Source organism: Bombina bombina, chromosome 9 (assembly GCF_027579735.1).
Source record: "Bombina bombina isolate aBomBom1 chromosome 9, aBomBom1.pri, whole genome shotgun sequence".
Taxonomy (NCBI): Eukaryota; Metazoa; Chordata; class Amphibia; order Anura; family Bombinatoridae; genus Bombina; species Bombina bombina.
The window spans coordinates 289,310,276-289,334,547 of NC_069507.1; the positions used below are offsets into that span (position 1 = coordinate 289,310,276).

Below are 24,272 nucleotides of genomic sequence, written 5' to 3' on the forward strand. Positions count from 1 at the left end.
ATATGCCTGTGTGTAGGGGCTGTAACATTATGTAGGTAGGTGTACATGTGCCTGTGTGTAGGGGGTGTAACATTATGTAGGTATGTGTACATGTGCCTGTGTGTAGGAGGTATAACATTGTGTAGGTAGGTGTGCATATGCCTGTGTGTAGTGGCTGTAACATTATGTAGGTATGTGTACATGTGCCTGTGTGTAGGAGGTGTAACATTATGTAGGTAGGTGTGCATGTGCCTGTGTGTAGGGGGTGTAACATTGTGTAGGTAGGTGTACATGTGCCTGTGTGTAGGAGGTGTAACATTATGTAGGTAGGTGTACATGTGCCTGTGTGTAGGGGGTGTAACATTATGTAGGTAGGTGTACATATGCCTGTGTGTAGGGGGTGTAACATTATGTACGTAGGTGTACATATGCCTGTGTGTAGGGGGTGTAACATTATGTAGGTAGGTGTACATATGCCTGTGTGTAGGGGGTGTAACATTATGTAGGTATGTGTACATGTGCTTTTGTGTAGGAGGTGTAACATTATGTAGGTAGGTGTGCATGTGCCTGTGTGTAGGGGGTGTAACATTGTGTAGGTAGGTGTACATATGTCTGTGTGTAGGGGGTGTAACATTATGTAGGTAGGTGTACATATGCATGTGTGTAGGAAGTGTAACATTATGTAGGTAGGTGTACATGTGCCTGTGTGTAGGGGGGGTAACATTATGTAGGTAGGTGTACATGTACCTGTGTGTAGGGGGTGTAACATTATGTAGGTAGGTGTACATGTGCCTGTGTGTAGGGGGGGTAACATTATGTAGGTAGGTGTAAATGTGCCTGAGTGTAGGGGGTGTAACATTATGTAGGTAGGTGTAAATGTGCCTGTGTGTAGGGGGTGTAACATTATGTAGGTAGGTGTACATGTGCCTGTGTGTAGGGGGTGTAACATTATGTAGGTAGGTGTACATGTGCCTGTGTGTAGGGGGTGTAACATTATGTAGGTATGTGTACATGTGCCTGTGTGTAGGGGGTGTAACATTGTGTAGGTAGGTGTACATGTGCCTGTGTGTAGGAGGTGTAACATTATGTAGGTATGTGTACATTTGCCTGTGTGTAGGGGGTGTAACATTATGTAGGTAGGTGTACATATGCCTGTGTGTAGGGGGTGTAACATTATGTAGGTAGGTGTACATGTGCCTGTGTGGGGGGTGTAACATTATGTAGGTAGGTGTACATGTGCCTGTGTGTAGGGGGTGTAACATTATGTAGGTATGTGTACATGTGCCTGTGTGTAGGGGGTGTAACATTGTGTAGGTAGGTGTACATATGCCTGTGTGTAGGGGGTGTAACATTATGTATGTAGGTGTACATATGCCTGTGTTTAGGGGGTGTAACATTATGTAGGTAGGTGTACATGTACCTGTGTGTAGGGGGTGTAACATTATGTAGGTAGGTGTACATGTGCCTGTGTGTAGGGGGTGTAACATTATGTAGGTAGGTGTACATGTGCCTGTGTGTGGGGTGTAACATTATGTAGGTAGGTGTACATGTGCCTGTGTGTAGGGGGTGTAACATTATGTAGGTATGTGTACATGTGCCTGTGTGTAGGGGGTGTAACATTGTGTAGGTAGGTGTACAAATGCCTGTGTGTAGGGGGTGTAACATTATGTAGGTAGGTGTACATGTGCCTGTGTGGGGGGTGTAACATTATGTAGGTAGGTGTACATGTGCCTGTGTGTAGGGGGTGTAACATTATGTAGGTATGTGTACATGTGCCTGTGTGTAGGGGGTGTAACATTGTGTAGGTAGGTGTACATATGCCTGTGTGTAAGGGGTGTAACATTATGTAGGTAGGTGTACATATGCCTGTGTTTAGGGGGTGTAACATTATGTAGGTAGGTGTACATGTACCTGTGTGTAGGGGGTGTAACATTATGTAGGTAGGTGTATGCATTGCTGAGGAAATATACTAATTTTTCTTCTGCATTCATAGGGTGTCAGATTATCAACTCACAGCTGGATATGCTCGGTGGCCCACTGCGGTCAGTGAGGTAAGTTGTTCTTTTACATAGTATTTAGAATTTCTAATCATGTGTACACTGCACTGTATATTGTGTTCCACTGTTAATGAATGTGTCACTGCACTGTATGCTGTGTTCCACTGTTAATGAATGCGTACACTGCACTGTATGCTGTGTTCCACTGTTAATGAATGTGTCACTGCACTGTATACTGTGTTCCACTGTTAATGAATGTGTCACTGCACTGTATACTGTGTTCCACTGTTAATGAATGTGTCCCTGCACTGTATACTGTGTTCCACTGTTAATGAATGTGTCACTGCACTGTATACTGTGTTCCACTGTTAATGAATGTGTCACTGCACTGTATATTGTGTTCCACTGTTAATGAATGTGTACACTGCACTGTATGCTGTGTTCCACTGTTAATGAATGTGTCACTGCACTGTATGCTGTGTTCCACTGTTAATGAATGTGTCACTGCACTGTATACTGTGTTCCACTGTTATTGAATGTGTACACTGCACTGCATATTGTGTTCCACTGTTAATGAATGTGTACACTGCACTGTATATTATGTTCCACTGTTAATGAATGTGTCACTGCACTGTATGCTGTGTTCCACTGTTAATGAATGTGTACACTGCACTGTATGCTGTGTTCCACTGTTAATGAATGTGTACACTGCACTGTATGCTGTGTTCCACTGTTAATGAATGTGTCACTGCACTGTATACTGTGTTCCACTGTTAATGAATGTGTCACTGCACTGTATGCTGTGTTCCACTGTTAATGAATGTGTCACTGCACTGTATGCTGTGTTCCACTGTTAATGAATGTGTACGCTGCACTGTATATTGTGTTCCACTGTTAATGCATGTGTACACTGCACTGTATATTGTGTTCCACTGTTAATGAATGTGTACACTGCACTGTATATTGTGTTCCACTGTTAATGAATGTGTCACTGCACTGTGTGCTGTGTTCCACTGTTAATGAATGTGTACACTGCACTGTATATTGTGGTCCACTGTTAATGAATGTGTCACTGCACTGTATGCTGTGTTCCACTGTTAATGAATGTGTCACTGCACTGTAATACTGTGTTCCACTGTTAATGAATGTGTACACTGCACTGTATACTGTGTTCCACTGTTAATGAATGTGTCACTGCACTGTAATACTGTGTTCCACTGTTATTTAATGTGTACACTGCACTGTATATTGTGTTCAACTGTTAATGAATGTGTCACTGCACTGTATATTGTGTTCCACTGTTAATGAATGTGTCACTGCACTGTAATACTGTGTTCCACTGTTAATGAATGTGTCACTGCACTGTAATACTGTGTTCCACTGTTAATGAATGTGTACACTGCACTGTATACTGTGTTCCACTGTTAATGAATGTGTCACTGCACTGTATGCTGTGTTCCACTGTTAATGAATGTGTCACTGCACTGTATACTGTGTTCCACTGTTAATGAATGTGTCACTGCACTGTATACTGTGTTCCACTGTTAATGAATGTGTCACTGCACTGTATGCTGTGTTCCACTATTAATGAATGTGTCACTGCACTGTATATTATGTTCCACTTTTAATGAATGTGTCACTGCACTGTATACTGTGTTCCACTGCTAATGCATGTGTCACTGCACTGTATGCTGTGTTCCACTGTTAATGAATGTGTACACTGCACTGTATATTGTGTTCCACTGTTAATGAATGTGTCACTGCACTGTATACTGTGTTCCACTGTTAATGAATGTGTACACTGCACTGTATATTGTGTTCCACTGTTAATGAATGTGTCACTGCACTGTATGCTGTGTTCCACTGCTAATGAATGTGCCACTGCACTGTATACTGTGTTCCACTGCTAATGAATGTGTCACTGCACTGTATACTGTGTCCCACTGCTAATGAATGTGTCCCTGCACTGTATGCTGTGTTCCACTGTTAATGAATGTGTACACTGCACTGTATATTGTGTTCCACTGTTAATGAATGTGTCACTGCACTGTATGCTGTGTTCCACTGTTAATGAATGTGTACACTGCACTGTATATTGTGTTCCACTGTTAATTAATGTGTCACTGCACTGTATGCTGTGTTCCACTGCTAATGAATGTGCCACTGCACTGTATACTGTGTTCCACTGCTAATGAATGTGTCACTGCACTGTATACTGTGTCCCACTGCTAATGAATGTGTCCCTGCACTGTATGCTGTTTTCCACTGTTAATGAATGTGTCACTGCACTGTATGCTGTGTTCCACTGTTAATGAATGTGTCACTGCACATGAATGTGTCACTGCACTGTATGCTGTGTTCCACTGCTAATGAATGTGTCACTGCACTGTATACTGTGTTCTACTGCTAATGAATGTGTCACTGCACTGTATGCTGTGTTCCACTGTTAATGAATGTGTCCCTGCACTGTATACTGTGTTCCACTGTTAATGAATGTGTCCCTGCACTGTATGCTGTGTTCCACTGCTAATGAATGTGTCACTGCACTGTATACTGTGTTCCACTGCTAATGAATGTGTCACTGCACTGTATGCTGTGTTCCACTGTTAATGATTGTGTCACTGCATTTTGCTCTACTATATAGAGATTATATAATATTCTACATCTCTATGTTATTAGTGTCTAGTTTTATATGGCAGAGTCCATAGTGAAATAATAATGTATGACTGTTACAGTAACAACAGTGTACCAAGGGTTAATACCAGATGAACAATGTCCTGCATAGGGAATCAGCAATTCACAACCCCAATCAGTTTCCCCCTCAACATGAGACCAGGCTCCACATTTCAGGTTTAAAACAGAATGTTATTTATTAAAGGCTAGATGCCTAGTATTTATACAGGTTTTGACCCCAGATGGGGGGGTTGAAAGACTCTTGCACATTAGATAAAAGGGGAAGACGCCCTTTTACATGATACAATAGAATTACATTACTTAAATACTTTAAACACAAGACACTCTGGGCTCTTCTTATCACTTAGGCGTTTTCTCTCTGAGGGTGATCAAAGAATGGAATGCTTATCACTAACTAAATTATGGCTGGAGCCAGCAACTTGTATTTAGAAAATAGAGTTAACACTTTCAGTCCTGACCGCAGGGTCTGTCACATAGCTCCCCCCTTGTGGAACACTCCGGCAGACCCGGCTTGACCCTTTGGCGGGTCAACTTGGGGATGACCGGACTAGGAGGTGGTAGGCATGTCAGTTTGCCGGGACAATCCATCTGCATTCCCGTTTAGCTTACCGGGCCGGTAGCTGATGGTGAAGTTATAGGGCTGGAGGGCTAAACTCCACCTCAGCAATCTACCATTGTCTCCTGAGACCCGGTTAAGCCAGACTAAGGGATTGTGGTCCGTTATAAGGGAAAATTCCTGTCTGTATAGATAAGGGTTCAACTTCTTCAGTGCCCAGACCAGGGCTAAACATTCCTTCTCTACTGCCGCATAACTTACTTCCCGAGGTAACAACTTTCTGCTTAGGTATGCGACAGGGTGCTCTCCTCCATCCTCCCCGACTTTGCTCAGTACAGCCCCCAGTCCATACATGGAAGCATCTGTATGAATGAGAAAACGTTTGTTAGGGACTGGGGCAGCCAAGACAGGGGCATTCACAAGGGCCTGCTTCAGTGCCTGAAACGCGGCTTCACAAGCTGGAGACCACAGGACCTGTTTGGGGAGGTTCTTTTTAGTCAGGTCAGTCAGGGGCTTGGCGATAGTACTGTAGTTCGGGACAAAACGTCGGTAATACCCGGCCGTCCCCAGGAAGGCTAGGACTTGGGTCTTAGTGATAGGTGTGGGCCAGTTAGCCACAGCCTCTACCTTGGCTGGCTCCGGTCTCTGGCTCCCACACCCCACTCGGTGCCCCAAGTACTGTACTTCAGCCATACCTAAATGGCACTTGTCCGGTTTCAAGGTCAGGCCAGCGGCCCGAATCTTGTCCAGAACCATCCCTACATGGGTAAGGTGTTCTTCCCAGGACTCACTGTAAACCGCAATGTCGTCCAGGTATGCACAAGCAAATTCCTGGAAGCCATCAAGGAGTCTATCCACCATACGCTGGAAGGTAGCCGGAGCATTCTTCATCCCAAAGGGCATGACCTTAAACTGGTACAGGCCGAATGGGGTGACGAAGGCCGACTTGGGGATAGCATCCTCGGCCAGGGGAATCTGCCAATAGCCTTTACACAGGTCTATGGTTGTCAGATAGCGTCCCCTAGCGATACGGTCTAGTAATTCGTCTACCCGGGGCATCGGGTAGGCGTCAGTGGTGGTCCTCTCGTTGAGCCGCCTGTAGTCCACACAGAACCGGGTGTGTTACGGTACCAACAGTGTACCAAGGGTTAATACCAGATGAATAATGTCCTGCATAGGAAATCAGCAATTCACAAACCAGCCAGTTTTCAGGTTTAAACAGAATGACAACTTTATTTGAAGGCAGCACACAGATTTATACAGGTTTTTGACCCCCCCCCAGATGGGGGTTGAAAGAATGTTGTACATTAGATAAAAAGGGGAAGACGCCCTTTTATGAAACAGTAGAATTACATTACTTAAATACTTTACTTAGGCAGATAACAACTTAAACACATTTGGCTTGTCTTATCACCTAGCGTCTGCTCTCTGAGGGTGATTAAACAATGGCCTGTTTATTACTTAAATGTAATTATAGCACACAATAGCTGAGGCCAGAAAACCTGTCTTTAGAAATTAGATTCTTAAAGCTAAACACAGTTAACTCTTTCAGTCCTGACAGAAGGGTCTGTCACATAGCTCCCCCCTTGTGGAACACTCCGGCAGACCCGGCTTGACCCTTTTGCGGGTCAACCTGGGGATGACCGGACTAGGAGGTGGTAGGCATGTCAGTTTGCCAGGACAATCCATCTGTATTCCCGTTATGAGAGAGAATTCCTGTCCATACAAACAAGGGTTCCACTTCCTCAGTGCCCAGACTAGGGCTAAACAGTCCTTCAAAATCTCATCAGCTTCTTTACGAGTTTTCTGTACCTGCTCTTTATAGGTATCCACAATCCCTTCATACTGACATAGGGTGCCCTTGAGTTGCTGCACCTCACTATGAGCCAGCGTCAGCTTCTCCTCCAGTGTCACTAAGTTTGTCTTTAATGTTTCATGTTCCACTCTCAAGCTGGTGTTTTCTGCAGTCTGTCGGTGCAGCCTGTCTAGCAGAGATTCCTGTTCTAAACGTGCTTTTTCCTCTGCACTCCTCTTCTCTCCCGCTAGCACTGTTACATGATTATTTAACGTGACCATTTCATCCTCTACGTGACTCTTCTCCTTCATCAGCGCATTGTAACGGGACTTCCACGTATCAATAGCGGATAGAGATTTACTGAGCTCAGCGTCCTGGGGCTTAGCAGCAGGGGGGTCAGTCTCTTCTGCACGGATCTGAGCACGGGTAGTCACAGGGTTAACATCAGCGGGACCCATGGGAGCATAGGCAGAAACAAGGGGGACCAAGGTATTTCCAAGGAGAACATCAGCTGGTAAATCCTTCATGACCCCCACATTCACAAGTCTAGCGCCCCCTCCCCAATCCAAATGCACCCTGGCAACAGGCAGGCGGAACACAGTGCCCCCTGCTACCCTCACAGCCACAGTGTCTCCTGTGTGCTGTTTCTCAGACACCAAGTTCTTTCGAAGCAAGGTCATGGTAGCACCAGTATCCCGTAGACCACTGACCTCCTTCCCATTCACTTTAACCAGTTGCCGGTTATTCCGGTGGGCAGCTTGCACAAGGTCTGCCTCATGTAGGATGCCCCAGCATTCTTGCGCCTCTACGTAGCGGGCCGCAGGCTGAGGGTTACGTGGGATTCCGCCGGCGGGTCTTCTCCAGGACTGTGCTTGGTTCGCTGCATTTAGGGAACACTCTGGTCTTTTGTGCCCTAGTTGCTTACATCCAAAGCACCGAATAGGTTGTGAGTAGCCCCGCGAATTGAACCAGGCTCTCTGAGGGTAGTTCGTGGCCCGAGACCGTGTGGTATAGCGGTGCGCTGGGGGTTGGTAACTGGCAGGTGCTGGGGTGACTGGGGGTCTGTACTCCACTCTGGCAGGGGGCTTAGTGGTAGCAGTGTCCAGTTTGCGGGCATCCGTATACTCATCTGCCAAGCGAGCCGCTTCATGCAGGGTGGAGGGTTTACGGTCCCGAACCCACTCTCGAACTCCTGCGGGTAACTTGTCGAAGCAATGTTCCAACAGGAATAGCTGCAGCACCTCTTCCCCAGATACGGCTTGGCACCCCGCTATCCAGTGAGCTGCTGTGCGGTGCACCTTACATGCCCACTCAAGGTAGGAATCACCAGCCAATTTAACAGTGTCTCTGAACCGCCTCCGGTATGCCTCCGGTGTAACCGCATACCTGGAGAGCAGAGCCTCTTTTACAGTATTATAATCCCCGACTTCCTCATCTGGAATGGCCCGAAAAGCCTCACTGGCCCGGCCGGATAATTTTCCGGATAATATCGTGACCCAGTCCTCTGCGGGTACCTTGTGTAGTGCACATTGCCTCTCAAAATCCGCAAGGTACCCATCAATCTCTCCTTCTGTTTCCAGGAAGTTTTTAAAAGCTGCAAAATTTACTTTTCTCTTTTCCACTGGGTTTGCTGCAGCGCCGCTTTGGCGAAGTAGGTTGGCCTCCACAGCTGCTATGACCCGGTCGATAATTTCCGCAGATGGGTTGGGGCCATAATGTGCCAGTCTTATTTTAACCGCCCGATCAAAGCTTGCTTCTTCAGGGGTTCTGTCTGATATGCTGGGCCCATTGGTTCCTTCGTGCCCTGATACTCCGTCCATCTCGGTCAGTCTTGCAATAATCTCCCTCTTCCTGAGGTTACTGGTTTGTTGGCCCCGTTGCTCTAGCAGGTCTTTAAGGGTAGCTCTTTTTAGCCTTTCATACGGTGTTCCCATTCGGTCTGGATCCGTAGTTGCTCCTTTGGGCGATAAGGATTCTCCCGTCGCTTGCCACCAATGTTACGGTACCAACAGTGTACCAAGGGTTAATACCAGATGAATAATGTCCTGCATAGGAAATCAGCAATTCACAAACCAGCCAGTTTTCAGGTTTAAACAGAATGACAACTTTATTTGAAGGCAGCACACAGATTTATACAGGTTTTTGACCCCCCCCCCAGATGGGGGTTGAAAGAATGTTGTACATTAGATAAAAAGGGGAAGACGCCCTTTTATGAAACAGTAGAATTACATTACTTAAATACTTTACTTAGGCAGATAACAACTTAAACACATTTGGCTTGTCTTATCACCTAGCGTCTGCTCTCTGAGGGTGATTAAACAATGGCCTGTTTATTACTTAAATGTAATTATAGCACACAATAGCTGAGGCCAGAAAACCTGTCTTTAGAAATTAGATTCTTAAAGCTAAACACAGTTAACTCTTTCAGTCCTGACAGAAGGGTCTGTCACAGGGTGGTTCCATCTTTCTTAGGTACCAGGACTACAGGGGAAGCCCAAGGACTATCGGAGTACTCGATCACTCCCAGCCGAGCCATCTCCTGTATCTCCTTCCGCATTCCTTCTCGGACTGCTTCGGGTATACGGTAGGGAGGCTGTCACAGGGGATTCTGTCCCGGAGTCTCTACCTTGTGTACAGCTAGGGTAGTGTAGCCGGGCTCTTGGGAGAACGTCGCCTGCTTCTCCCACAGGAGCTGTCTTGCCTGTACCCGCTCGGTAGGGTTCACCCAGTCCCCTAGCTGCACAAGACTAGTGAGGTCAGTCTGGGGGTCCTTCTCTAATAAGTCGGGTAGGGGTAAATTCTCTGAGTCGTCTGCAGCAGGGGCACATACTGCAGCTACATCCTCTGGCCTCTCCTGATACTCCTTCAGCATGTTCACATGAAAGGATCGCTGGATCCTCTCATCTGCACAGCTGGCTATAACATAGGTAGTATCACACACCTGAGATAACACTTTATACGGGCCCTGCCAAGATGCTTGCATCTTGTTGGCCTTCACAGGCTTGAGCACCAAAACCTTCTGTCCAACCTGGAAGACCCGCTGTCGGGCACCCTGATCGTACCACCCCTTCTGTCTTCCCTGGGCCACCTGGAGATTCTCTCTTACCATCAGAGACAGTTCCTCCATGCGGTCCCGGAGTTCCAGAACATATGGCACGATGGGGGTTCCCTCCTGCTCTATCTCTCCCTCCCAGTGTCCTCTAATGAGATCCAGGGGGCCGCGGACCCTTCTCCCATAGAGTAACTCAAAGGGAGAGAACCCAGTAGATACCTGGGGCACCTCTCTGTACGCAAATAGCAGATGAGGCAGGAATCGCTCCCAGTCTCTGCAAGTGTCCGTGAAGGTCCTCATCATCTGCTTGAGGGTGCCATTAAAGCGCTCGCAGAGACCGTTAGTCTGGGGGTGATAAGGCGAACTGAGTAACGGTTTAATGCCGCACACCTTCCACAGCTGCTGGGTGAGCACAGCGGTAAACTGGGTCCCCTGATCAGAGAGAATCTCCTTAGGGAACCCGACCCTAGTAAAAACCTTAACTAGGGTATCAGCGACTCTCTCTGCCTCTATATTCGACAGTGCTACGGCCTCTGGGTAACGAGTGGCATAGTCCACCACAGTGAGAATATACTTCTTACCTGATGGACTAGCCCTGGCCAGCGGACCCACAATGTCAACGGCTATGCGGGAAAAGGGTTCCCCAATGACAGGCATAGACATAAGCCTAGCTTTGGGGTGGTCCCCCCGCTTACCCACCCGTTGACAGGTGTCACAAGTACTACAATATACCCGCACATCTCGGTTAAAATTGGGCCAGAAGAAATTCTGGGTGATCCTATGAGCGGTGCGGCGGGACCCTAGATGTCCAGCTAATGGTACATCGTGCCCAATCCGCAGAATCTCTCGCCGGTATTTCGCAGGCACCACCAGCTGCCGATTCTGTGGAGGGGCAGTACTTTTCTGAGCAGGTTTGGGGATTCTATATAGCCTATCCCCCACCCACTCGTAACGTTCCCCTTCTACCCCCTCCTCCCCAGCATCTGCCTTAGCCCTGTATTTCTGAAGGGTCGGATCCTCCCGGGTTTCCCTCCCGTACGTCTCTGGGGTATCCCAACTTAAGGGGATCGGGTCTAGTGTATAAGTCGGGGAAGAGATTCTTACCTGGGTCTCAGCAGCAGGTGGATCGGTCTCGGTGGCACGGGCCTGGGCACGGGTAGTCACCGGGTTAACATCAACGGGACCCATGGAAGCGTAGGCCGAAACAAGGGGGGCCAAGTCATTTCCAAGGAGAACATCAGCTGGCAAATCCTTCATGACCCCCACATTCACATGTCTAGCGCCCACTCCCCAATCCAAATGCACCTGGGCAACAGGTAGGCGGAACACAGTGCCCCCTGCCACCCTCACAGCCACAGTGTCTCCGGTGTGCTGGTTCTCAGATACCAGGTTCTTCTGGAGCAAGGTCATGGTAGCACCAGTATCCCGTAGACCACTGACCTCCTTCCCATTCACTTTAACCAGTTGCCGGTGCTGTTGCCGGTTATCCCGGTGAACAGCTTGCACGGGGTCTGCTTCATGTAGGATGCCCCAGCATTCTTTTTCCTCTACGCAGTGGGCAGCAGGCTGAGGGTTACGTGGGATCCCGCCGGCGGGTCTCCTCCAGGACTGTGCTTGGTTTGCTGTGTTGAGGGGACACTCCGATCTCTTGTGCCCTAGTTGCTTACATCCAAAGCACCGGATAGGCTGTGAGTAATCCTGTGAGGTGAACCGGGTGACCGGAGGCTGGGTGGCATAGCGGTGCGCCGGGGGTTGGTAACTGGCAGTTGCTGGGGTGACTGGAGGTCTGTACTCCACTCTAGCAGGGGGCTTAGTGGTAGCAGTGTCCAGTTTGCAGGCATCCGTATACTCATCTGCCAGGCGAGCAGCTTCATGCAGGGTGGAGGGTTTACGGTCCCGAACCCACTCTCTAACTCCTGCTGATAACTTGTCAAAGCAATGTTCCAACAGGAATAGCTGCAGCACCTCTTCCCCAGACACTGCTTGGCACCCCGCCATCCAGTGAGATGCTGTGCGGTGCACCTTACATGCCCACTCAACGTAGGAATCACCAGCCAATTTAACAGTGTCTCTGAACCGCCTCCGGTATGCCTCCGGTGTAACCGCATACCTGGAGAGCAGAGCCTCTTTTACAGTATTATAATCCCCGACTTCCTCATCTGGAATGGCCCGAAAAGCCTCACTGGCCCGGCCGGATAATTTTCCGGACAATATCGTGACCCAGTCCATCTTGTGTAGTGCACATTGCCTCTCAAAATCCGCACGGTACCCATCAATCTCTCCTTCTGTTTCCAGGAAGTTTTTAAAAGTGGTAAAATGCACTTTTCTCTTTTCCACTGGGGTTGCGGGGACTTGGGCTGCTGCAGCGCCGCTTTGGCGAAGTAGGTTGGCCTCCACAGCTGCTATGACCCGGTCGATAATGTACGCAGATGGGTTGGGGCCATAATGTGCCAGCCTTATTTTGACCGCCCGGTCAAAGCTTGCTTCTTCGGGGGTTCTGTCTGACATGCTGGGCTCATTGGTTCCTTCGTGCCCTGGTACTCCGTCCATCTCGGTCAGTCTTGTAATAATCTCCCTCTTCCTGAGGTTACTGGTTTGTTGGCCCCGTTGCTCTAGCAGGTCTTTAAGGGTAGCTCTTTTTAGCCTTTCATACGGTATTCCCATTCGGTCTGGATGGGTAGTTGCTCCTCTGGGCGATAAGGATTCTCCCGTCGCTTGCCACCAATTGTTACAGTACCAACAGTGTACCAAGGGTTAATACCAGATGAACAATGTCCTGCATAGGGAATCAGCAATTCACAACCCCAATCAGTTTCCCCCTCAACATGAGACCAGGCTCCACATTTCAGGTTTAAAACAGAATGTTATTTATTAAAGGCTAGATGCCTAGTATTTATACAGGTTTTGACCCCAGATGGGGGGGTTGAAAGACTCTTGCACATTAGATAAAAGGGGAAGACGCCCTTTTACATGATACAATAGAATTACATTACTTAAATACTTTAAACACAAGACACTCTGGGCTCTTCTTATCACTTAGGCGTTTTCTCTCTGAGGGTGATCAAACAATGGAATGCTTATCACTAACTAAATTATGGCTGGAGCCAGCAACTTGTATTTAGAAAATAGAGTTAACACTTTCAGTCCTGACCGCAGGGTCTGTCACAATGACATTATATGATGAGGATTCTCCTGGTTCCAGTAATGTCTTGTTGCACCATAAAACCACAGGCATTGTTATGTAGATACCTACGCATGAAGCCATCTCTCTTACACCACCAAGGCCATATGGTTAGCAGAACTGGTGTCAAATAGAACGTGCCAGAGATATGAGGGATAAAGTAATCTAAATATATATACAACCTACTGTAAAATCAAAACCAGAAGTGATCAAGTAGGTTAACACTTTATTTACCAAACACGTAAAGATTTTCCTGTTAAATGCAGAGAGTGAAGGAAATATCAGACACAAACTGCTGGCCAAGATCCCAACATAAGGAAGGGCAACCCCAATAAACCTCCACTGCACATCCCGTAACCCCTTCATAATATTAGTGACAATAAATTGACTGTGACCCCTTATGTCTCATCATATTGACCACCTGCTAATAAGCTACTAATGTCTAATAGAAATGACCACCTGCTGATTAGCTACTGTCTGATAGAAATGACCACCTGCTAATTAGCTACTAATGTCTAATAGAAATGACCACCTGTTAATTAGCTACTGTCTAATAGAAAAGACCACCTGCTAATTAGCTACTGTCTTATACTAATGACCACCTGCTAATTAGCTACTAATGTCTAATAAAAATGACCACCTGCTAATGAGCTACTAATGTCTGATCCTAATGACCACCTGCTAATTAGCTACTAATGTCTAATAGAAATTGTTACAGTACCAACAGGATACCAAGGGTTAATACCAGATGAACAATGTCCTGAATAGGGAACCAGCAACTCACAACCCAGCTAGTTTTCAGGTTTAAAACAGAATGTAATTTATTAAAAGGCTATGCCTAGTATTTATGCAGGTCTGACCCCCCAGAAGGGGGGTTGAAAGAATGTTGTACATTAGATGGAGGGAACACGCCCTTTGACATGATACAATAGAATACCTTGCTCAAGCTGATTACAACTTAAACACAAGACACACACTTGGCTTTTCTTATCACTAGGCGTCTGCTCTCTGGAGGTGATTAAACAATGGAATGTTTATCACTAACTTTAATGACAGTACACAATAGCTGAGGCTTTCTTATCACTAGGCGTCTGCTCTCTGGAGGTGATTAAACAATGGAATGTTTATCACTAACTTTAATGACAGTACACAATAGCTGAGGCTAGTAACCTGTCTTTAGAAAAATAGCTTCTCAAAGCTGGACAAGGTTAACTCCTTCAGTCCTGACAGAAGGGTCTGTCACATAGCTCCCCCCTTGTGGAACACTCCGGCAGACTCGGCTTGACCCTTTGGCGGGTCAACCTGGGGATGACCGGACTAGGAGGTGGTAGGCATGTCAGTTTGCCGGGACAATCCATCTGTATTCCCGTTATGAGAGAGAATTCCTGCCCGTAAAAATAATGGTTCAACTTCTTCAGTGCCCAGACCAGGGCTAAATAGTCCTTCAAAATCTCGTCAGCTTCCTTATGAGTTTTTTGTACCTGCTCTTTATAGGTATCCACAATCCCTTCATACTGACATAGGGTGCCCTTGAGTTGCTGCACCTCACTATGAGCCAGCGTCAGCTTTTCCTCCAGTGTCACTAAGTTTGTCTTTAATGTTTCATGTTCCACTCTCAAGCTGGTGTTTTCTGCAGTCTGTCGGTGCAGCCTGTCTAGCAGAGATTCCTGTTCTAAACGTGCTTTTTCCTCTGCACTCCTCTTCTCTCCCGCTAGCACTGTTACGTGATTATTTAACGTGACCATTTTATCCTCTACGTGACTCTTCTCCTTCATCAGCGCATTGTAACGGGACTTCCACGTATCAATAGCGGATAGAGATTTACTGAGCTCAGCATCCTGGGGCTTAGCAGCAGGTGGGTCAGTCTCTGCTGCATGGATCTGGGCACGGGTAGTCACAGGGTTAACATCAGCGGGACCCATGGGAGCATAGGCAGAAACAAGGGGGGCCAAGTTATTTCCAAGGAGAACATCAGCAGGTAAGTCCTTCTTGACCCCCACATTCACAGGTCTAGCGCCCACTCCCCAATCCAAATGTACCCTGGCAATAGGTAGGCGGAACACAGTGCCCCCTGCTAGCCTCACAGCCACAGTGTCTCCAGTGTGCTGTTTCTCAGACACCAAGTTCTTTCAAAGCAAGGTCATGGTAGCACCAGTATCCCGTAGACCGCTGACCTCCTTCCCATTCACTTTAACCAGTTGCCGGTTATTCCGGTGGGCAGCTTGCACGGGGTCTGCTTCATGTAGGCTGCCCCAGCATTCTTGCGCCTCTACGTAGCGGGCCGCAGGCTGAGGATTACGTGGGATTCCGCCGGCGGGTCTTCTCCAGGACTGTGCTTGGTTCGCTGCGTTTAGGGGACACTCTGGTCTTTTGTGCCCTAGTTGCTTACATCCAAAGCACCGAATAGGTTGTGAGTAGCCCCGCGAATTGAACCGGGCTCTCTGAGGGTAATTCGTGGCCGGAGGCCATGTGGTATAGCGGTGTGCCGGGGTTTGGTAACTGGCAGCTGCTGGGGTGACTGGGGGTCTGTACTCCACTCTAGCAGGGGGCTTAGTGGTAGCAGTGTCCAGTTTGCGGGCATCCGTATACTCATCTGCCAAGCGAGCCGCTTCATGCAGGGTGGAGGGTTTACGGTCCCGAACCCACTCTCGAACTCCTGCGGGTAACTTGTCGAAGCAATGTTCCAACAGGAATAGCTGCAGCACCTCTTCCCCAGATCCGGCTTGGCACCCCGCTATCCAGTGAGCAGCTGTGCGGTGCACCTTACATGCCCACTCAAGGTAGGAATCTCCAGCTAATTTAACAGTGTCTCTGAACTGCCTCCGGTATGCCTCCGGTGTAACCGCATACCTGGAGAGCAGAGCCTCTTTTACAGTATTATAATCCCCGACTTCCTCATCTGGAATGGCCCGAAAAGCCTCACTGGCCCGGCCGGATAATTTTCCGGATAATATCGTGACCCAGTCTTCTGCGGGTACCTTGTGTAGTGCACATTGCCTCTCAAAATCCGCAAGGTACCCATCAATCTCTCCTTCTGTTTCCAGGAAGTTTTTAAAAGCTGCAAAATTTACTTTTCTCTTTTCCACTTGGGCTGCTGCAGCGCCGCTTTGGCGAAGTAGGTTGGCCTCCACAGCTGCTATGACCCGGTCGATAATTTCCGCAGATGGGTTGGGGCCATAATGTGCCAGTCTTATTTTAACCGCCCGATCAAAGCTTGCTTCTTCAGGGGTTCTGTCTGATATGCTGGGCCCATTGGTTCCTTCCATCTTAGTCAGTATTGTAATAATCCCCCTCTCCCTGAGGTTACTGGCTTGTGTAGTTGCTCTTCTGGGCGATAAGGTTCATTCCGTCGCTTGCCACCAATTGTTACAGTACCAACAGGATACCAAGGGTTAATACCAGATGAACAATGTCCTGAATAGGGAACCAGCAACTCACAACCCATCCAGTTTTCAGGTTTAAAACAGAATGTCATTTATTAAAAGGCTATGCCTAGTATTTATGCAGGTCTGACCCCCCAGAAGGGGGGTTGAAAGAATGTTGTACATTAGATGGAGGGAACACGCCCTTTGACATGATACAATAGAATACCTTGCTCAAGCTGATAACAACTTAAACACAAGACACACACTTGACTTTTCTTATCACTAGGCGTCTGCTCTCTGGAGGTGATTAAACAATGGAATGTTTATCACTAACTTTAATGACAGTACACAATAGCTGAGGCTAGTAACCTGTCTTTAGAAAAATAGCTTCTCAAAGCTGAACAAGGTTAACTCCTTCAGTCCTGACAGAAGGGTCTGTCACAGAAATGACCACCTGCTAATTAGATACTAATGTCTGATCCTAATGACCACCTGCTAATTAGCTACTAATGTCTGATAGAAATGTCCACCTGATGATTAGTTACTACTGTCTGATCCTAATGACTACCTGCTGATGAGCTACTAATGTCTGATAGAAATGTCCACCTGCTAATTAGCTACTAATTTCTGATAGAAATGTCCACCTGATGATTAGCTACTACTGTCTGATCCTAATGACTACCTGCTGATGAGCTACTAATGTCTTATCCTAATGACCACCTGCTAATTAGCTACTAATGTCTGATCCTAATGACCACCTGCTAATTAGCTACTAATGTCTGATAGAAATGTCCACCTGCTAATTAGCTACTAATGTCTGATAGAAATGTCCACCTGATGATTAGCTACTACTGTCTGATCCTAATGACTACCTGCTGATGAGCTACTAATGTCTTATCCTAATGACCACCTGCTAATTAGCTACTTCCTGATCCTAATGACCACCTGCTAATTAGCTACTAATGTCTGATAGAAATGACCAACTGCTAATTAGCTACTGTCTAATAGAAATGACCACTTGCTAATTAGCTACTAATGTCTGATAGAAATGACCACCTGCTAATTAGCAAGTAATGTCTGATAGAAATGACCACCTGCTAATTAGCTTCTAATGTCTGATCCTAATGACTACCTGCTAATTAGCTTCTAATGTCTGATAGAAATGACCACCTGATGATTAGCTACTAATCTCCGATCCTAAGACTACCTGCTAATTAGCTTCTAATGTCTGATAGAAATTACCACCTGCTAATTAGCTACTAATGTTTGATAGAAATGACCCCCTGCTGATTAGCTACTAATGTCTGATTTAAATGACCACCTGCTGATTAGCTACTGTCTGATCCTAATGACCACCTGCTGATTAGCTACTAATGTCTGATTTAAATGACCACCTGCTGATTAGCTACTAATGTCTCATCATAATGACCACCTGCTGATTAGCTACTGTCTGATCCTAATGACCACCTGCTGATTAGCTACTAATATCTCATCATAATGACCACCTGCTGATTAGCTACTGTCTGATCCTAATGACCACCTGCTAATTAGCTACTAATGTCTCATCATAATGACCATCTGCTAATTAGCTACTAATGTCTCATCATAATATCCACCTGCTAATTAGCTACTAATGTCTCATCATAATGACCATCTGATAATTAGCTACTAATGTCTGATCATAATAACCACCTGCTAATTAGCTACTAATGTCTGATTCTAATGACCATCTGCTAATTAGCTACTAATGTCTCATCATAATGACCACCTGCTAATTAACTACTGTCTCATCATAATGAACATCTGTTAGTTGGCTAATGTCTCATCATAATGACCACCTGCTGATTAGCTACTGTTTGATCCTAATAATCACCTGCTTATTAGCTACTGTCTGATCCTAATGACCATCTGCTAATTAGCTGCTAATGTCTCATCATAATGACCACCTGCTGATTAGCTACTAATGTCTGATCCAAATGAAACCTGCTGATTAGCTACTAATGTCTGATCCTAATGACTACCTGCTGATTAGCTACTAATGTCTGATACAAATGACCACCTGCTAATTAGCTTCTAATGTCTGATCCTAATGACTACCTGCTGATTAGCTACTAATGTCTGATACAAACGACCACCTGCTAATTAGCTACTAATGTCTGATCCTAATGAATACCTGCTGATTAGCTACTGTCTGATACAAATGACCACCTGCTGATTAGCTAGTCTGATACAAATGACCACCTGCTTATTAGCTACTAATGTCTGATCCAAATGAAAACCTGCTGATTAGCTACTGTCTGATCCAAATGACCACTTGCTGATTAGCTACTAATGTCTGATACAAATGACTACCTGCTAATTAGCTACTAATGTCTGATCGAAATGAAAACCTGCTGATTAGCTACTAATGTCTGATCCTAATGACTACCTGCTGGTGAGCTACTAATGTCTGATACAAATGACCACCGTCCAATTAGCTACTAATGTCTCATCATATTGACCACCGGCTAATTAGCTACTAATGTCTGATCCAAATGACCACCTGCTGATTAGCTACTGTCTGATCCAAATGAAAACCTGCTGATTAGCTACTAATGTCTGATAGAAATTACCACCTGCTAATTAGCTACTAATGTCTGATAGAAATGACCACCTGATGATTAGCTACTAATGTCTGATCCTAATGACCACCTGCTAATTAGCTACTAATGTCTGATAGAAATTACCACCTGCTAATTAGCTAATAATGTTTGATAGAAATGACCACCTGCTGATTAGCTACTGTCTTATACAAATGACCACTAGTGATGTTGCGAACTGAAAATTTTCCGTTCGCGAACGGCAAACGCGAAAGTCCGCAAATGTTCGCGAACGGGCGAACCGGGCGAACCGCCATTGACTTCAATAGGCAGGCAAATTTTAAAACCCACAGGGACTCTTTCTGGCCACAATAGTGATGGAAAAGTTGTTTCAAGGGGACTAACACCTGGACTGTGGCATGCCGGAGGGGGATCCATGGCAAAACTCCCACGTAAAATTACATAGTTGATGCAGAGTCTGGTTTTAATCCATAAAGGGCATAAATCACCTAACATTCCTAAATTGTTTGGAATAACGTGCTTTAAAACATCAGGTATGATGTTGTATCGATCAGGTAGTGTAAGGGTTACGCCCGCTTCACAGTGACAGACCAAACTCCCCGTTTAACGGACCGCAAAGAACCGCAAACAGTCCATTTGCACAACCACGAGATAGATAGATTTGATAGATACATAGATACATAGATTAGATAGATAGATCAATAGATGCAATATACATTTGATAGATACGATAGATAGATAGATAGATAGATTTGATAGATAAATAAATAGATTTGATAGATATATAATTTCCCAAACAGAGAATTACAAGACGTGCGGTCTGGGACCCATGGTAAGGTTCCCAGAGGCAGTTGCGGCGCCAGGGGACGTGTATATGGCATGGATTTTAGGAACCGGGAGATGGAAAAAGATGCTTGGTCGGTCCTCCTACTTCAAATTAGGGGCACTGCGCGTGCAATCTACTGTGCCACCAGATATGAGTGGTGTGTTAAGTAGTACTATTCTGATCAGTTTAATACCTGTTACTCCCCCTATCGGGGGACGTGTATATGGCATGGATTTTAGGAACCGGGAGATGGAAAAAGATGGCAGGCTGGCAGGCAGGCAACTGCAATTAGATTACACTAGCAGACTGATGTTTCACAGTCAAAAAAGTTTTTTTTTTTTAAATTTACACTACTGTTACAACAGATATGAGTGGTGGCACTGTGGGCAAGTGGGCCTGGCACACACGCTGGCAGGCAACTGCAATTAGATTACACTAGCAGGCTGATGTTTAACAGTCAAAAAAGTTTTTTGTTTTTTTAAATTTACACTACTGTTACAACAGATATGAGTGGTGGCACTGTGGGCAAGTGGGCCTGGCACACACGCTGGCAGGCAGGCAACTGCAATTAGATTACGCTAGCAGACTGATGTTTAACAGTCAAAAAAGTTTTTTTTTTTAAATTTACACTACTGTTACAACAGATATGAGTGGTGGCACTGTGGGCAAGTGGGCCTGGCACACACGCTGGCAGGCAGGCAACTGCAATTAGATTACACTAGCAGACTGATGTTTAACAGTCAAAAAAGTTTATTTTTTTTAAATTTACACTACTGTTACAACAGATATGAGTGGTGGCACTGTGGGCAAGTGGGCCTGGCACACAGGCTGGCAGGCAGGCAACTGCAATTAGATTACACTAGCAGACTGATGTTTCACAGTCAAAAAAGTTTTTTTTTTAAAAATTTACACTACTGTTTGTTACACCAGATATGAGTGGTGGCAACGGGCAAGTGGGCCTGGCACACACGCTGGCAGGCAGGCAACTGCAATTAGATTACACTAGCAGACTGATGTTTCACAGTCAAAAAAGTTATTTTTTTTTAAATTTACACTACTGTTACAACAGATATGAGTGGTGGCACTGTGGGCAAGTGGGCCTGGCACACACGCTGGCAGGCAGGCAGGCAACTGCAATTAGATTACACTAGCAGACTGATGTTTAACGGTCAAAAAAGTTTTTTTTTTAAATTTACACTACTGTTACAACAGATATGAGTGGTGGCACTGTGGGCAAGTGAGCCTGGCACACACGCTGGCAGGCAGGCAACTGCAATTAGATTACACTAGCAGACTGATGTTTAACAGTCAAAAAAGTTGTTTTTTTTAAATTTACACTACTGTTACAACAGATATGAGTGGTGGCACTGTGGGCAAGTGGGCCTGGCACACACGCTGGCAGGCAGGCAACTGCAATTAGATTACACTAGCAGACTGATGTTTAACAGTCAAAAAAGGTTGTTTTTTTTAAATTTTCACTACTGTTACAACAGATATGAGTGGTGGCACTGTGGGCAAGTGGGCCTGGCACACAGGCTGGCAGGCAGGCAACTGCAATTAGATTACACTAGCAGACTGATGTTTCACAGTCAAAAAAGTTATTTTTTTTAAAATTTACACTACTGTTACAACAGATATGAGTGGTGGCACTGTGGGCAAGTGGGCCTGGCACACACGCTGGCAGGCAGGCAACTGCAATTAGATTACACTAGCAGACTGATGTTTAACAGTCAAAAAAGTTTTTTTTTAAAATTTACACTACTGTTACAACAGATATGAGTGGTGGCACTGTGGGCAAGTGGGCCTGGCACACACGCTGGCAGGCAGGCAACTGCAATTAGATTACACTAGCAGACTGATGTTTCACAGTCAAAAAAGTTATTTTTTTTAAAATTTACACTACTGTTACAACAGATATGAGTGGTGGCACTGTGGGCAAGTGGGCCTGGCACACACGCTGGCAGGCAGGCAACTGCAATTAGATTACACTAGCAGACTGATGTTTAACAGTCAAAAAAGTTTTTTTTTTAAATTTACACTACTGTTACAACAGATATGAGTGGTGGCACTGTGGGCAAGTGGGCCTGGCACACACGCTGGCAGGCAGGCAACTGCAATTAGATTACACTAGCAGACTGATGTTTAACAGTCAAAAAAGGTTTTGTTTTTTTTAATTTACACTACTGTTACAACAGATATGAGTGGTGGCACTGTGGCCAAGTGGGCCTGGCACATACGCTGGCAGGCAGGCAACTGCAATTAGATTACACTAGCAGACTGATGTTTCACAGTCAAAAAAGTTTGTTTTTTTTAAAATTTACACTACTGTTACAACAGATATGAGTGGTGGCACTGTGGGCAAGTGGGCCTGGCACACACGCTGGCAGGCAGGCAACTGCAATTAGATAACACAAGCAGACTGATGTTTCACAGTCAAAAAAGTTTTTTTTTTTTAAATTTACACTAATGTTACACCAGATATGAGTGGTGGCAACGGGCAAGGGGGCACAGTATACGCTGTGAGCCTGGCACACATGCTGGCAGGCAGGCAACTGCAATTAGATTACACAGGGAAAAAAAAGGGCTTTTTGGGGTGCTGTCCTTACAGCAGAGATCAGATGAGTCCTTCAGGACTGTAGTGGACACTGAATACACTAGCCTAGCTATCAATTTCCCTATTAAATCAGCAGCAGCTACACTGTCCCTCCTCTCACTAAGAAAACAGCTTCCGAATGTATCTAAAATGGCTGCTGTCCAGGAGCTGGGAGGGTCTGGGAGGGAGGGTCTGGTGCTGATTGGCTGGAATGTGTCTGCAGACTGTGAGATACAGGGTCAAAGTTTACTCAATGATGACGAATAGGGGGCGGATCGAACATCGCATATGTTCGCCCGCCGTTGCGAACGCGAACAAGCTATGTTCGCCGGGAACTATTCGCCGGCGAACTATTTGGGACATCACTAATGACCACCTGCTGATTAGCTACGGTTTGATCCAAATGACCACCTGCTGATTAGCTACTAATGTCTGATCCTAATGACCATCTGCTAATTAGCTGCTAATGTCTCATCATAATGACCACCTGCTGATTAGCTACTGTCTGATCCTAATGACCACCTGCTGATTAGCTACTGTCTGATCCTAATGACCACCTGCTGATTAGCTACTAATGTCTGATCCAAATGACCACCTGCTTATTAGCTACTAATATATAGAAAATGATGAAAAGAGTCTCTGTGCAGATAAAAATTTCTTAGTGTTTATTACAAAACGAGATAAAATCCAATTGCACCAGCACAACAAAGAGGAGACAGCTGGTCCTACTAGTTTCGGCATAGTGCCGTAATCTAAGACCTGCTGGATACTAGAAAAGAGGGCGTTTAAAAGTATTACTCCACACAGTCATTGGCCACTGAGGAGCACAAGTGTACTCCCACTTAACCCATACATTTAGTGCAGATTTCAAAATAGTGGAAAAGAGGATTCTATCATGAGGATATATATATATATACTGGGATATTACATAATGTAAAACAGTTTGACAATCCAATGCAAGAAAAAAACCTTCTAAATACATAAATAAACAAGGAATGCATAATATGTTATTGTAGTACATCAGAATAGGGTTAGATTATTATGGGATACATTCAAAACATCTCAGTATCAGTAATGTGTGCCTTATGACCTAGCTTGTGCCTGTTTTTATGTTACATAAACAAAACATATGATATAAATTATAAATATGTGTATATATAGAGAAGGAAACAACTCAAAAATGGAAATAACTAGTTGGCAGCAAAATAATAACAACAAAATATTGAGAAAGCTGCCCATTGTTAATAATAGTATGTTCCATTATTGGGTTAAAGAATTCATTCCAAGTCACATAACAATAAAAATCAGTGAACACTATGCACAAAGAGTCACAAAACATAATGATAGATAGTTTAAACACGTATACCACAAATCTAATTCTTAAAGTGTGCATGTCATATATAATAGTACATGGGACTACATAAGTCCAATGAACAACAAGAAATACATGCACATCTGTCCTAAAATAACAATTGCACTCATATTGTTAAAGGGACACTGTACCCAAAAAATTTATTTCGTGATTCAGATTGAGCATGAAATTTTAAGCAACTTTCTAATTTACTCCTTTTATCAAATTTTCTTCATTCTCTTGGTATCTTTATTTGAAATGCAAGAATGTAAGTTTAGATGCC

General features: G+C 45.3%; 1 protein-coding gene across 1 annotated transcript in view; it reads left to right on the forward strand.

Moving 5' to 3' along the window:
* The window catches only part of LOC128640610 (amiloride-sensitive sodium channel subunit alpha), a 620,512-nt gene that overhangs the window by 500,265 nt on the left and 95,975 nt on the right, over window positions 1-24,272 (forward strand). Inside the window, exon 8 of the mRNA XM_053693079.1 lies at window positions 1,973-2,030. Coding sequence (XP_053549054.1) covers window positions 1,973-2,030 — 58 coding nt within the window. The remainder of the gene's footprint in view (window positions 1-1,972; window positions 2,031-24,272) is intronic.